This window comes from Phoenix dactylifera, chromosome 1 (assembly GCF_051530095.1).
Source record: "Phoenix dactylifera cultivar Ajwa chromosome 1, Ajwa_hap1_PhDact_Kaust_v1.1, whole genome shotgun sequence".
NCBI lineage: Eukaryota > Viridiplantae > Streptophyta > Magnoliopsida > Arecales > Arecaceae > Phoenix > Phoenix dactylifera.
In genome coordinates this window covers 33,369,586-33,380,538 of record NC_143190.1, presented here as the reverse complement: position 1 = coordinate 33,380,538, position 10,953 = coordinate 33,369,586, and the positions used below count along the sequence as shown (strand labels likewise).

General features: G+C 46.5%; 2 protein-coding genes across 10 annotated transcripts; both read left to right on the top strand.

The window, feature by feature from the left end:
- Positions 1–1,724: 1,724 nt before the first annotated feature.
- On the top strand, positions 1,725–4,246 carry LOC103700330 (vicilin Cor a 11.0101-like). Its single transcript, XM_039126108.3, has 6 exons — positions 1,725–2,407; positions 2,521–2,696; positions 2,797–2,877; positions 2,988–3,257; positions 3,350–3,719; positions 3,865–4,246. Exons 1-6 carry the CDS (start codon positions 1,789–1,791, stop codon positions 4,065–4,067), a joined length of 1,719 nt encoding a protein of 572 aa, XP_038982036.3. The 5' UTR covers positions 1,725–1,788; the 3' UTR covers positions 4,068–4,246.
- Positions 4,247–5,708: 1,462 nt separating this feature from the next.
- LOC148715176 (tyrosyl-DNA phosphodiesterase 1-like) lies at positions 5,709–9,842 on the top strand. Of its 9 annotated transcripts, none has more exons than XM_088722091.2 (8): positions 5,711–6,055; positions 6,143–6,206; positions 6,709–6,789; positions 6,896–7,046; positions 7,157–7,327; positions 7,487–7,610; positions 8,825–8,997; positions 9,399–9,842. In XM_088722091.2, exons 1-5 carry the CDS (start codon positions 5,856–5,858, stop codon positions 7,252–7,254), a joined length of 594 nt encoding a protein of 197 aa, XP_088578217.2. In that variant the 5' UTR covers positions 5,711–5,855; the 3' UTR covers positions 7,255–7,327; positions 7,487–7,610; positions 8,825–8,997; positions 9,399–9,842. The 9 variants fall into 9 exon arrangements, with proteins under 9 accessions (XP_088578226.2, XP_088578223.2, XP_038972352.3 ...); XM_088722081.2 differs by having other exon boundaries at positions 6,143–6,212; XM_088722093.2 differs by having other exon boundaries at positions 5,760–6,055; positions 6,143–6,212; positions 7,487–7,619.
- Positions 9,843–10,953: the final 1,111 nt, after the last annotated feature.

Below are 10,953 nucleotides of genomic sequence, written 5' to 3'. Positions count from 1 at the left end.
ACTTAAATACTTCCTAGGCATTGAAGTTGCACGCTCCAGTAAAAATATTTTTCTCTCTAAATAAAAATATATCTTAGATATTCTTGAAGAAGCAGTTGTTCTAGGTGCTAAACCAGCACACACTCTGATAGAGCAAAATTTAAAGTTATTACCTAATGTTGACGAACATTTGCTTGATCCTAGATTATACAGACACTTGGTAGATCGTTTGATCTACCTCACAATCACTCGTCCAAACATTACCTTTGTTGTCAATATCTTCTTAGTCACAATTACCACCTTTAACCTACGTCTCTCTATTGTGAACACTTAAAATTGCTGCAAACCTTGTATTTTATGAGCAGACAAAACATATCAAAATAGATTGTCGTGTCATTCGGAAAAAATTACAAGCAGGCGCAATCCAAACCAAGTTCCTTCGATGTAACAACCAACATACTGATATTTTTACTAAGGCTTTGGTTCGTGGTCAGTTTTTTTATCTGTTATGCAAGTTGGGTGTTACGGATCCACACACACTAACTTGAGAGAGGGTATTACAACTTAGAATTATGCACAAGCTTACCTATTATAGTATATACGATATTGGATACTACAACTGCCATATATTGCATGCATAATTTTGATATGACATCACAGTTGCTATATATTGAATGCATAATCTTGGTATGATATCTCAGATCAATCTCCAAAAATCATAGAATATAATTATTGATATTCAAAATTAGTATTTGTATCGAATTATAGAATTTTACTATTGTATTATACTATATTTGATCTCTAGTATTTTTCTCATAAACGTGAAATTTTGTTATTGTATTCTAGTACATCTGGAGGCTCAACTTATATATAAAGTACATCAGTATTATAAACAAAGCAATTCAAATCATATATTCAACATAAATTTTTTATAGTCCACGCACGTACGCTGGTACTCTCTCATCTTCTCCCTCTCGTCAAATTTTTGCTGCCGCTGGCATTGCTGCTTGGAGAGCCCGAGCTCTGGGTCTCTTTTCTCATAAGAAAGGACAATGGTGGTGGAGATCGAGAAGGGAGTGACAGAAGAGGAGGATAAGTTAGAGGGTGTGTGGTTCCGTCGTTTGGATTTTTTAAACGGTGTACATACAGTGGGTAGCTAATGGAAAGGGGCCGAGATGTTGGTTCGCCGCAACTATCCATAGTAGAGAGAGAAAAGGTGGCTACGCGGCAACCATGCAGGCTGAAACGTTGCCTCCGACGTCCTTTCACTTGTCCTGCTATCAGTTCCCTACCTTGGTGGGATGTGGCAACTAGATAGTGCTACAACGTACGTGCGACAAGCTAGAGGCAAAAGCTCACACGCGTGTAGGCGTAGGACACCATGCAACGACACACGTGTACGTAGAGACCTTTTGCTGGACTCGGTGAAACGGATCGTTTGGGACGTAACGGACTGATGCGGCCCACCGAAGCCACAACCCACCCTACGTCCGCTACAGTAACACGTGGACGTCTCGGCGTACAGCTCGTCGGAGAAGAGAGCTCCACGCGTACAAGCCTCCTGCTCCGACTTCGCTTAGCAAATCATCGATGAGCTCGTGATCAAACGTCCGGACGTGGTGATCCGTTTTGTCCACCACCGGATCCTGCATCCACGTAGCCATGCAGGCGTGGCCCAGCTGCCACGTTACTCCACTCCCTCAAGACCCACCACCTTTTCTCTCTATAAATGGAGACCCCCAGCTCCACCACTCCTCATCGTCCCAATTACGCTTTCCCCTCTGAGTGAGTAACTAGGAATAGCCAGCCATGACGACCAAACCAAGAGTTTTCATTCCTTTGCTTCTTGTTCTTTCCATCCTTCTCGTCTCTGCCACCTTGGCTCTCTCCACTACCGAGGATCCCGAGCGGCAGATTGAGCGGTGCAAGCAGGAGTGCCGGGAGAGTCGACAAGGTGAGCAACAAGAGAGACAATGCGTGCGCCAGTGCGAGGAGCAAGAAGAGAAGAGGCGGCAAGGCGAGGAGACAGGCAAAGAAGGACGTAAAGGAGAGGATCCCGAGAAGCGGCTAGAGGAATGCCGGAGGGAGTGCCGGGAGCAAGCAGAGGGGAGGGAGCAGAGAGAGTGCGAGAAGCGGTGCGAGGAGGAGTGTAAGGAGCATCGTGGAGAAAACAAGGAGGAAGAAAAGAGGGAGGAAGAAAAGGGGGAGAAGAGGAGAGGGAGCGATCCTTTCTTCTTCGATGAGGAGAGCTTCCTGCATCAGGTCAGGACCGAGCACGGCCATGTTAGGGTCCTCAGAAACTTCTTGGAGAGATCCAAGCTTTTGCTCGGGGTCGCCAACTATCGTGTTGCCATCCTCGAGGCCAATCCAAACACATTTGTTCTCCCCAGCCACTGGGACGCAGAGGCCCTTCTCTTCGTTGCCAGGGGTATAGCAGTCTAGCATTCGCTCTTGTATCTATTTAAGTTTATTGTTTTATTTTTTCTCCTCCCACCACTCGAAATAGGCTACTGATATGTATTTATATGTGATGATCTGTAGGAAATGGACTTATGACTCGCCAGTGTCAAGATAATAAGGAGACGCAAGAGCTTCGCCGGGGACATATCATAAGGGTGCGTGCAGGAACAATCGTGTCTTTCGTGAACAAAGACAGGAACGAGAAGCTCGTTATAGTCATGCTCTTCCAAACCGTCGCGACTCCTGGCATGCTTGAGGTCCCTCGCATACACCTATAGCTCACACCTCTTAGTCATTTGTCTTCTAATTTACTCATTTCTCTATTGTTACCGACCATCGACCTTTGTGACCGTGCAGGCGTTCGTTGGTGCCGGTGGACGAAACCCCGAGTCATTTTACCGGAGCTTCAGCAAGCCAGTCTTAAGAGCTGCCTTTAATGTATAATAGAATGTTTCCCTTTCTCTCATTCTGTTCTTATACATGTAGTCGTCTGCTTAATTATCCATGTTCTTAACGTCTGAGTGAATCATTCTCGGTCCATGTATCAGACAGGAGTAGACAAGCTGGAGAGGCTCTTCGGAAGGCAGAAGAAGGGAGCCATGATAGAGGCAAGCCAGGAGCAGATCAGGGAGCTGAGCCGCCGCGCTGGCTCCGAGGGTCTGCCTCGGCCCTTCGGTGAATCGAGGAGGCCGTTCAATCTGCTTGACAAGCGCCCTTCCCACTCAAACCGCCATGGAGAGCTAAGGGAGGCCGATGGCGACGACTACCCGGAGCTCAGGGACCTCAACATCCAAGTCTCCCACGCTAGTATCAACAAAGTACTTAGGCTTTCCTTCTCCCTCCCTCTTCTCACCATCTCTTGTTCTTATGAGGTTATCAAGATAAAATTTAAATGGTGTCTGTTTGGCAGGGATCCATGATGTCACCTAACTATAACACGGAGGCAACCACGATTTCCATTGTGGTAGGAGGCAACGGCCAGGTCCAGATAGTGCGCCCACGTGTTTCTGGACAACAGGAGGAAGGACGAGGCCGCGAGGAAGAGGAAGGACGAGGCCGCGAGGAAGAGGAAGGACGAGGTCAGCAGGAAGGCAAGGAGGAGGAGGAGCAACGACAGCGAGGTCAGCGCTACCAAAGAGTCGAATCCGAGGTATCACGTGGCACGACCTACATCGTTCCTGCGGGCCACCCATCCGTCGCCGTCTCTTCGCGCAACGAGCGTCTTGAGGTCCTTTGCTTCGAAATCAACGCCATGAACAACCGGAGGACCTGGCTTGCAGGTATCTTCCATAGACTTTTAGTTTAACTTAAACTACTGAAATGGCTTGTTGCTAGCCCATTACAACTTGTAATTAAGTGTTTTTCTTGTTTATTTGAGCAAATATGCAACTAGCCTTCTATATGATTTCTTATGGTGGATTGCAGGGAGCAACAACATATTGAAGCAGATGGATAGGATGACCAAGGAGCTAGCCTTCGATCAGCCGGCGAGGGAGGTGGACGAGGTCTTGAATGCCTCAAGGGAGGAGGTTTTCATGGCGGGCCCACAGGAACGCGAGCGGGAGAGCGAGGGAGGGGAAGGCCGCGATGGTCCACTGGAATCTATCCTGGAATTTGCCGGCTTCTGAGATGGAACAAAGGGAAAGTTAAAAGAGTTGTGGAGACCAGAGACCAGAGTGAGGGAATATATATGCATGTATGAGAGTTCTACGGGTAGTACGTAGTAGGACTGTAGGAGTGATGTAAATCCTGCGGAATAAGCACTTTTAAGGTGCCCTGGAATAAAAGACTTCCCTTTTAGCATTTATTTTGGCGTTCAACTTAAGAACGACTTCTATTTGGTAGCTAATTAATGCACTGCTTTGCCATTAAAGTTAGTAGCAATTCATCATGCATGTGATGTTCCAAGGAGCACAATTGCAAGAACATGATCGATGGTCAACTAATAACAATTACTTCCCATAGGCTGCAGAAACTCCTTTTGGGGCAAGAGGCCTCAGCTCTCCGAATCGAAGCTTTGATGGGACAGAGCCATGCAACTAATGCATTGGAGAAGATGGGGCCTCAATTGCACCCACCTTGAGACTTCACATGTAGGGCTGTTAATGAGCCGAGCTGCTCGGGCTCGGCTCGGTAAAAGCCCGGCTCGGGCTCGGCTTGTTAGTCAAACGAGCCCGAGCCCGAGTCCAATATGAGGCTCGTTTACATCCGAGCCCGAGCCCGAGCTCGAGCCCGAGCAGCTCACGAGCCCAAACAAGCTTGGACCTTTCGCTATTTGCTGAATGCTAATTGCTAAACAAGTAAACAACTCTCATTCTCTCATGACCCACGGCCCACGGGCCCACCCAGCCAGCCCCCTTTCGAGTTGTGACTCCTGAGCCCGCCCCCGATGCCGTCGCTTACCCAAATCCCAGCCCCCTTTCGATCACAGAAACTTGATTCAAAGAACCCAGTCGCTTACCCAAATCCCATTTTCCCCAGCCCCCACCGTCGACCTAAATGTTCATGCCCTAATCTTCCGGCCTTCCCCGACTTCCTGAAGCCCCAGCTCCGCCGCGCTCCGCCTTCCTTCGCCCGCACGCCGCGCCGCCGGCCGTGAAGCCCGGCTCCACAGACAGCAGTCACAGCACCACCGAAACCTCCCCTCCAAACCCTTCAAGGCTTCAAACCCCCCTTCACCCTTGCCTCCCTCCAAACCCCTCTCACCCTCCAAAGCCCTCCAACTCCAAACCACTCTCGGTTTCTTCTCCGTTCTCATCGCCGGCTCGCCCCCAAGCCCGAAGCCGATGCCCCCTCCCCTCCGACGACGATGACAACGCCGTACACTCGATCCCAGCTCTCCGAGAAGCTTCATCGCAACCTCCTCTCCCTTCTCCGCCCCCGATGCCGTCGCCCCCGGCGAGGAAGGCAACAAGCGTGAAGCGCCGCCGCCCCATCCGGCGTTCCTACGTCGAGGTCCCCCCAACCCCCTTCCTTTCATAGTGAAAGTTTCACTCCCTCCTCCGCGGCCGAGCCTCCGGCGCCCGCAGCGCCTGCGGTCGACCCGCGGCCGGTCGACCCGCGGCTGACGTCCGTGCCGGTGGTGCTCGCGCACTACAGGAAAAAGAGGTTTTACCGACGCTTTTTTGCCGACGCTTTTCAGAAGCGTCGGCAATTTTTGGTCTAGCGTCAAACTTTGCCGACGCTTGTAAGTTGTAGTCGCCAGCCTAAGACGACGCTAAAAAGCGTCGTCGGAAGCCAACATTTCCCCAACTTCCTAAATCCCAACAAGCCCTCTCTCTCTTTCCGTTTTCCCGGCCGCCGCCGTCCACCCTCAACCCATTCCAGAGATCGAAGAGAAAACGGAACCCCCTCCCCATTCCTCGTCCATTCCTCCCTAATCCCCTCCAGATTCAAGAAGCAGAAGGGCTCCGGCGATGATGTCTTCGCCCGCCTCTTCGCCGCCTCCTTGGATCCCGACTTCGTTCCCCTCTCCCTCGAACCACGGATCCTCAAGTCCCACCTCATCGCCGGCGAGACCCTCTGCGGCCTCTTCCTCCTGCGCTCCTCCCCGACCCTCGCCGGCTACGACTACGTGGTCGTCGACATGGAGCACGACCCTAAAGAGATCTCGCTTGTTACTTGCCCTCCAGACCTTTAAATTCATGAATTCCTGAAGAAATCTATAGTAGATCAACTGATTTCGAGATCTCTAATTCATCAGGCTTCGGACGAGAAGACCGATGGGAGGATCGTGCCGAGGCAGTTCTTGGACCTTGGTCCGGCAGGTGATGGTACCGGCTTCTTCTCTCATATTGTTCTTCTGTTTTTTTCTTCACCTTCCCCTTTTTCCTGGATTCTTGATTTATTGTTCTCCTTCACACTGTTGACCCCGATTTCTTTATTTTATTTTATTTTATTTTTTCTGTTGGTAATCCAACCTCTTTGTCTTTCTCCGATTTCGATTAGGGTTGTGAAGCAATTATCTTTTCTAAACCCCTTTTGGTACGACATATTGTTGGTCTGAGGAACATGATAGATATGCTTCATTAGCCCTGATATTTTGCGTTGTCTTTGGCTTCAGACCTTCTTGAATTAAAGGAAGTTGCATTTCTGTCTGTTCTGTTTTGTCATGAAAATAAGAAACTATAGATGAACTTTATGTGTTTTCAAATTCAATGTTACGCAAGCTGGTGTTTTCCTCCCTTCAAATAAGAAAAGACACTTTTCCTGCTTCATCTTTACCATCTAATTCTGTATTAAAGATCATATTTATCTCAATCTTTGCAGTTGGGGGTTCTGTTCTTGCCATCCACCATTCAGGACCGTGGTTCTGAATTCTCATGCACAGAGAACCTGATGTTAAATCAGGTATTGCCAACAGAGCTGGTGTGCCATGCTTCCAGATTACTCTGGAAATGTTGTCATGCTCCTTTGTTAACTCTCTGTGAACACCACCATTTTCTTGTTCATTCAGGGAGAATGCAAGTCATTTAGCGACACTGAGGTGTGCAAAACAAAGCTGGTGACTCTCTGCCGGAAAGGAAATAATGGAATAGACTCGTCTTCGGAGGTGATCCGACTGCCTGTGCCATATCAGCTCCCGCCGCAACCATACACCTCTGAAGGTTGGGCAATGACAAGCAGCAGCTAATCTCTGCTTTTTAGTGTTACGTAGCTATATTTCTGTGGTACAGAAAAGTAACTTTTCGTTGTGTTTACTGTTGCATCTATCCAGATATCCCCTGGTCCTGGGATAGGCAATATTTTGAGAAAGATGTGTATGGTCAAGTTTGGCCACATCATGTTGAGCTGTATGCAAATGAAGATGCTTGACCCCTGCATTTTTTTCCCGCTAAAGATGCACATTTATGATCGTAGTCTTGGTTCATGTGGAAATGACAAGCAGGTTCAGAAGCTAACCTTCTTTTGTAGTAAAATGAGCAGGTCATAAGTTGAATTGGTTTTATTTTTGACAATATATTGTTGCAAGTCTCTGTTTACTGAAATAAGTTTTTTTATTAAATTCAGATGCTCATCTTTCCCCCGTTTTCTTTTGTTACACTAGGGAGGAATGATACCAAAGGACAACTCTCCTACCCCAATTCCTAGGAGTCATGAATGCGGAGCAAGTGATGGTAACACTTCTTCAGCTTCAGCCATCGAAGGCAACTATGACTCAGGATTTGTAGGTTGGGATGGTAAACAAATTTGTTTTCTCGTCATACCATATTCATAGAACTGGGTGATGAAACGACATGTAACAACTAATGAGGCAAAGGGCTATTGCAATGTCCATTGTCAAGGTTAAAGATCAGCTATCATATGCATTCATCAGTAGCTCACTATGAAGTTTCTTGATAAATAATGATGGTGTGCATAGAGCGTCAGGGTCCCATATTGTTTCCACAACATGGTTACAGTGATCATTTTCTGTGCTTGCAAAACAAAGTGAAACCTAATTGCCATCTTTGTGCAGATAATCTGCTGCCTATGATTAGTGGCTATTTAGATTTGTGGATGTCTCTATGTTTAGAGGTTATTTTAATGCATGGTAATGTAAAAAGCTTTGGCTGTTAACTGGATGCCAATTCATGCTCAGACCATGCCGATTTGTTCTAAGCTTGTCACATCTCAGATGCAATAAAACTTTTCCATGTCCACTAATATTTTCTGAATTACCTAACTCTTCCTTGTGATAAAACAGAAGATGGAATTCAATATCATCCAGAAGGTTGTGTCTTCAATACATTATCCCCAGTTGCACATTTTCTCGAAAGTTGATTGTAGAGCTTATTGGTTTATTATAGGATAGTAACTTTTATTACTAGTTCACTTTAAAAGTAAACTAAAATATTACCTTTCGCTTATGTTAATGCTGAAGTAAACTAAAAAAACTAAACTTTTTTGACCTTTATAATTTACATTCGTATGCAAACCACTGAACTCTACTTCTAAGTTCACTCTGTGTGCGCTAATAGAAGGTGCACATGATGTGCCATCCAGCAAAGCTGTGCCCATAGTGCTACAGGGCATGTCATATGGTTAGAGTTTACTCCAAGCATTGATGGTTAGAGCCTCCTTATTATTTCTCAGTTAGGGTTTATCATTTCTTAGTGGGTAAGGGTTATAATGTAATCAGAATTGGATTTCATTGGTGGTGGAGTAACAAAAAGATCAAGCAGTATATAACAAAGCAGAAATGATTTTTGAGGCTCAGTTGACCATACCTAAGTGAGCAGTATCCAAAGATGTCTTCATTGGTCATGATACTCGTTGCATTTTTGGACTTAATTGCCTGTGATGTTCATCTGAATATGGATCCAAAATATATTTGGTAATTTCAGTAGAGGTTGCCTGAGTAAATGTTTCTAATCAAAACTTTTCCCTTATCTGCTACGGGCAGTGCTCAAAGCACAGCACGGATTGAAGAACTTCTCCAAGAGGACCAAAATGTCAAACGTAAGCGAGAACGGTTCCAAAGGCAGTCATCTCTCCTCTCTAAACTTACTCGCCAGCTTAGCATCCATGACAACCGTGCAGCTGCTGCTAGCTGGTCCGATGGTGGCACTGGAGCAGGTAAGCTGATTTTAAAGTTCTTCGTATTTGTCATTGGTGTAGCCCATGGGGACTGCGTCTTACCTGGACCATATGATGTTTGCTTAGCAAAAAACAAAACACATCGTTGGGGCGACTCCGTGTCTTCAGGACTTTCAAAATGGTGTTTGATTTTTATAATTATTATGTAAATATACCAAGTCTTCTGGCTTCTATATTGTTGTTCAACAACTAACTAGTAGCATTTTTCTTTTTTACCTGATCTATTTGATTGCGGATTATAGTTCCATATAAACAATTAAATCCAAATATGAAATGAGTCATGTGAACCTTATTCAGTTTTGGCATGCTATTTGTCTATATATACTCCCTTGGACCATGCTGTCTAATCATTGATTGATTGTGACTGAAATATTTCGCAGAGAGCAGCCCAAGAACCCCTAGTCGCCCGGGTGATGAATAGAGGTCTGCATTCGATGCTGCAGCAAATAGGTCGTTCAGTGAGTCGAGGTCCAACAGCATCAATGGTCACAGCCGGCATTAATGTGATTTTTCATTTGTGGTGAATGCAGCCCCAAGAGCACCACAGTGATGCAAGTTTCATCAGTTGCACAAACAAAAGATGATCTGGGATAGACAGCAGGTTCCCCAGTACAAAATCATGTACAGGGATTGTTCTTCCCCTGAGGTTTGAATGGTCAAGAAGAGACTAGAAATAAGTGATATTGCTGTAACCATTATACCCTTTTCACTTGAGAAGAGGAAAAAAAAATAAATAAATGTATACGGAATAGCTTGTTTTGCGATGATGAGTAAGATCAACATACATATGTCTTGTTAATATATCTCATTTCTATTGCTTATAAGCGTGTATCATGTTTGTGTTCAGTTTTGATGGGAGAGGCCTCTCAGTCTCCAGTTAAAGTAGATTACTAACATGGATTATGTAAGCGATCCGAAGCAGGGATTGTCTCTGTTAGTCAAAATTCGGAACTTGATTTTCGGGACTTGGCAAAAGGAATGAAAATCAGCTTTCAGATCAGTGAGCTCAAACATGTCATCTCATAATTCTCTGTTTCTATAAACTATAATTATACATATCCAGGAGTTTTATGTTGATGATTTATGCAGACCATGAGCACACAAGCAGTATCCTAATCGCCTTCAGAAACCAAAGCTCCATATCGACGTGTAGGGAGGTGTTGAAACTTGGCACCTGTCCATTGGGTGCCATTTATTTTTCTTTAGTTTCTTTTTCAGCATGAGTTTTTGTCATTAATGCAGTGAATAAAAGGGAAGCGGTTAGGGATACAGTACGTTGGGTTTTTGTCATTGTTTGGCTTTATCGACGCTTTAAAGCGTCGGGAAAGCCGTTTTTGCCAGCAACGAGTAAACGACTTCGGGGGGGCTTTATCGACGCTTTAAAGCGTCGGTAAAGCCGTTTTAGCGTCGGCGAAAATTTATCGACGCTTTAAAGCGTCGGGAAAGCCGTTTTTGCCGACGCTTTCATTAGCGTCGGCAAATCCCTGTTTTTGCCGACGCTTTCTCTTAGCGTCGGCAAAAACCGGACCCACGCCCACCTGTCCGACGTCTGACCCACGCTTTGGGGTGCGTGGGCTGGAAATTCGCCGACGCTTAAAAGCGTCGGTAGAGACCAAAAAAACCGCCGGGAAATATCCTTTCTTTTGTAGTGGCGGCCGCCCCCTTCTTTCTTTTTTTCTTTATTTCCTTCGTTCTTCTCTCCTCCCGTCCTCCGACGAATGATAGGGATGGGGCGCCGGCCGCTGGGGCAGGCTCGGGCTCGGGCAAACGAGCCTCACGAGCTCGAGCCCGAGCCGGAGCTGTGCCAGGCGAGCCGAGCCCGAGCCCAGTACAGGGCTCGGTACCGAGCCCGACCCCGAGCCCGAGCTTAGACTTTTATGGAACGAGCCGAGCCGAGCCTACTGTGGCTCGGGCTCGGCTCGGCTCGTTGACAGC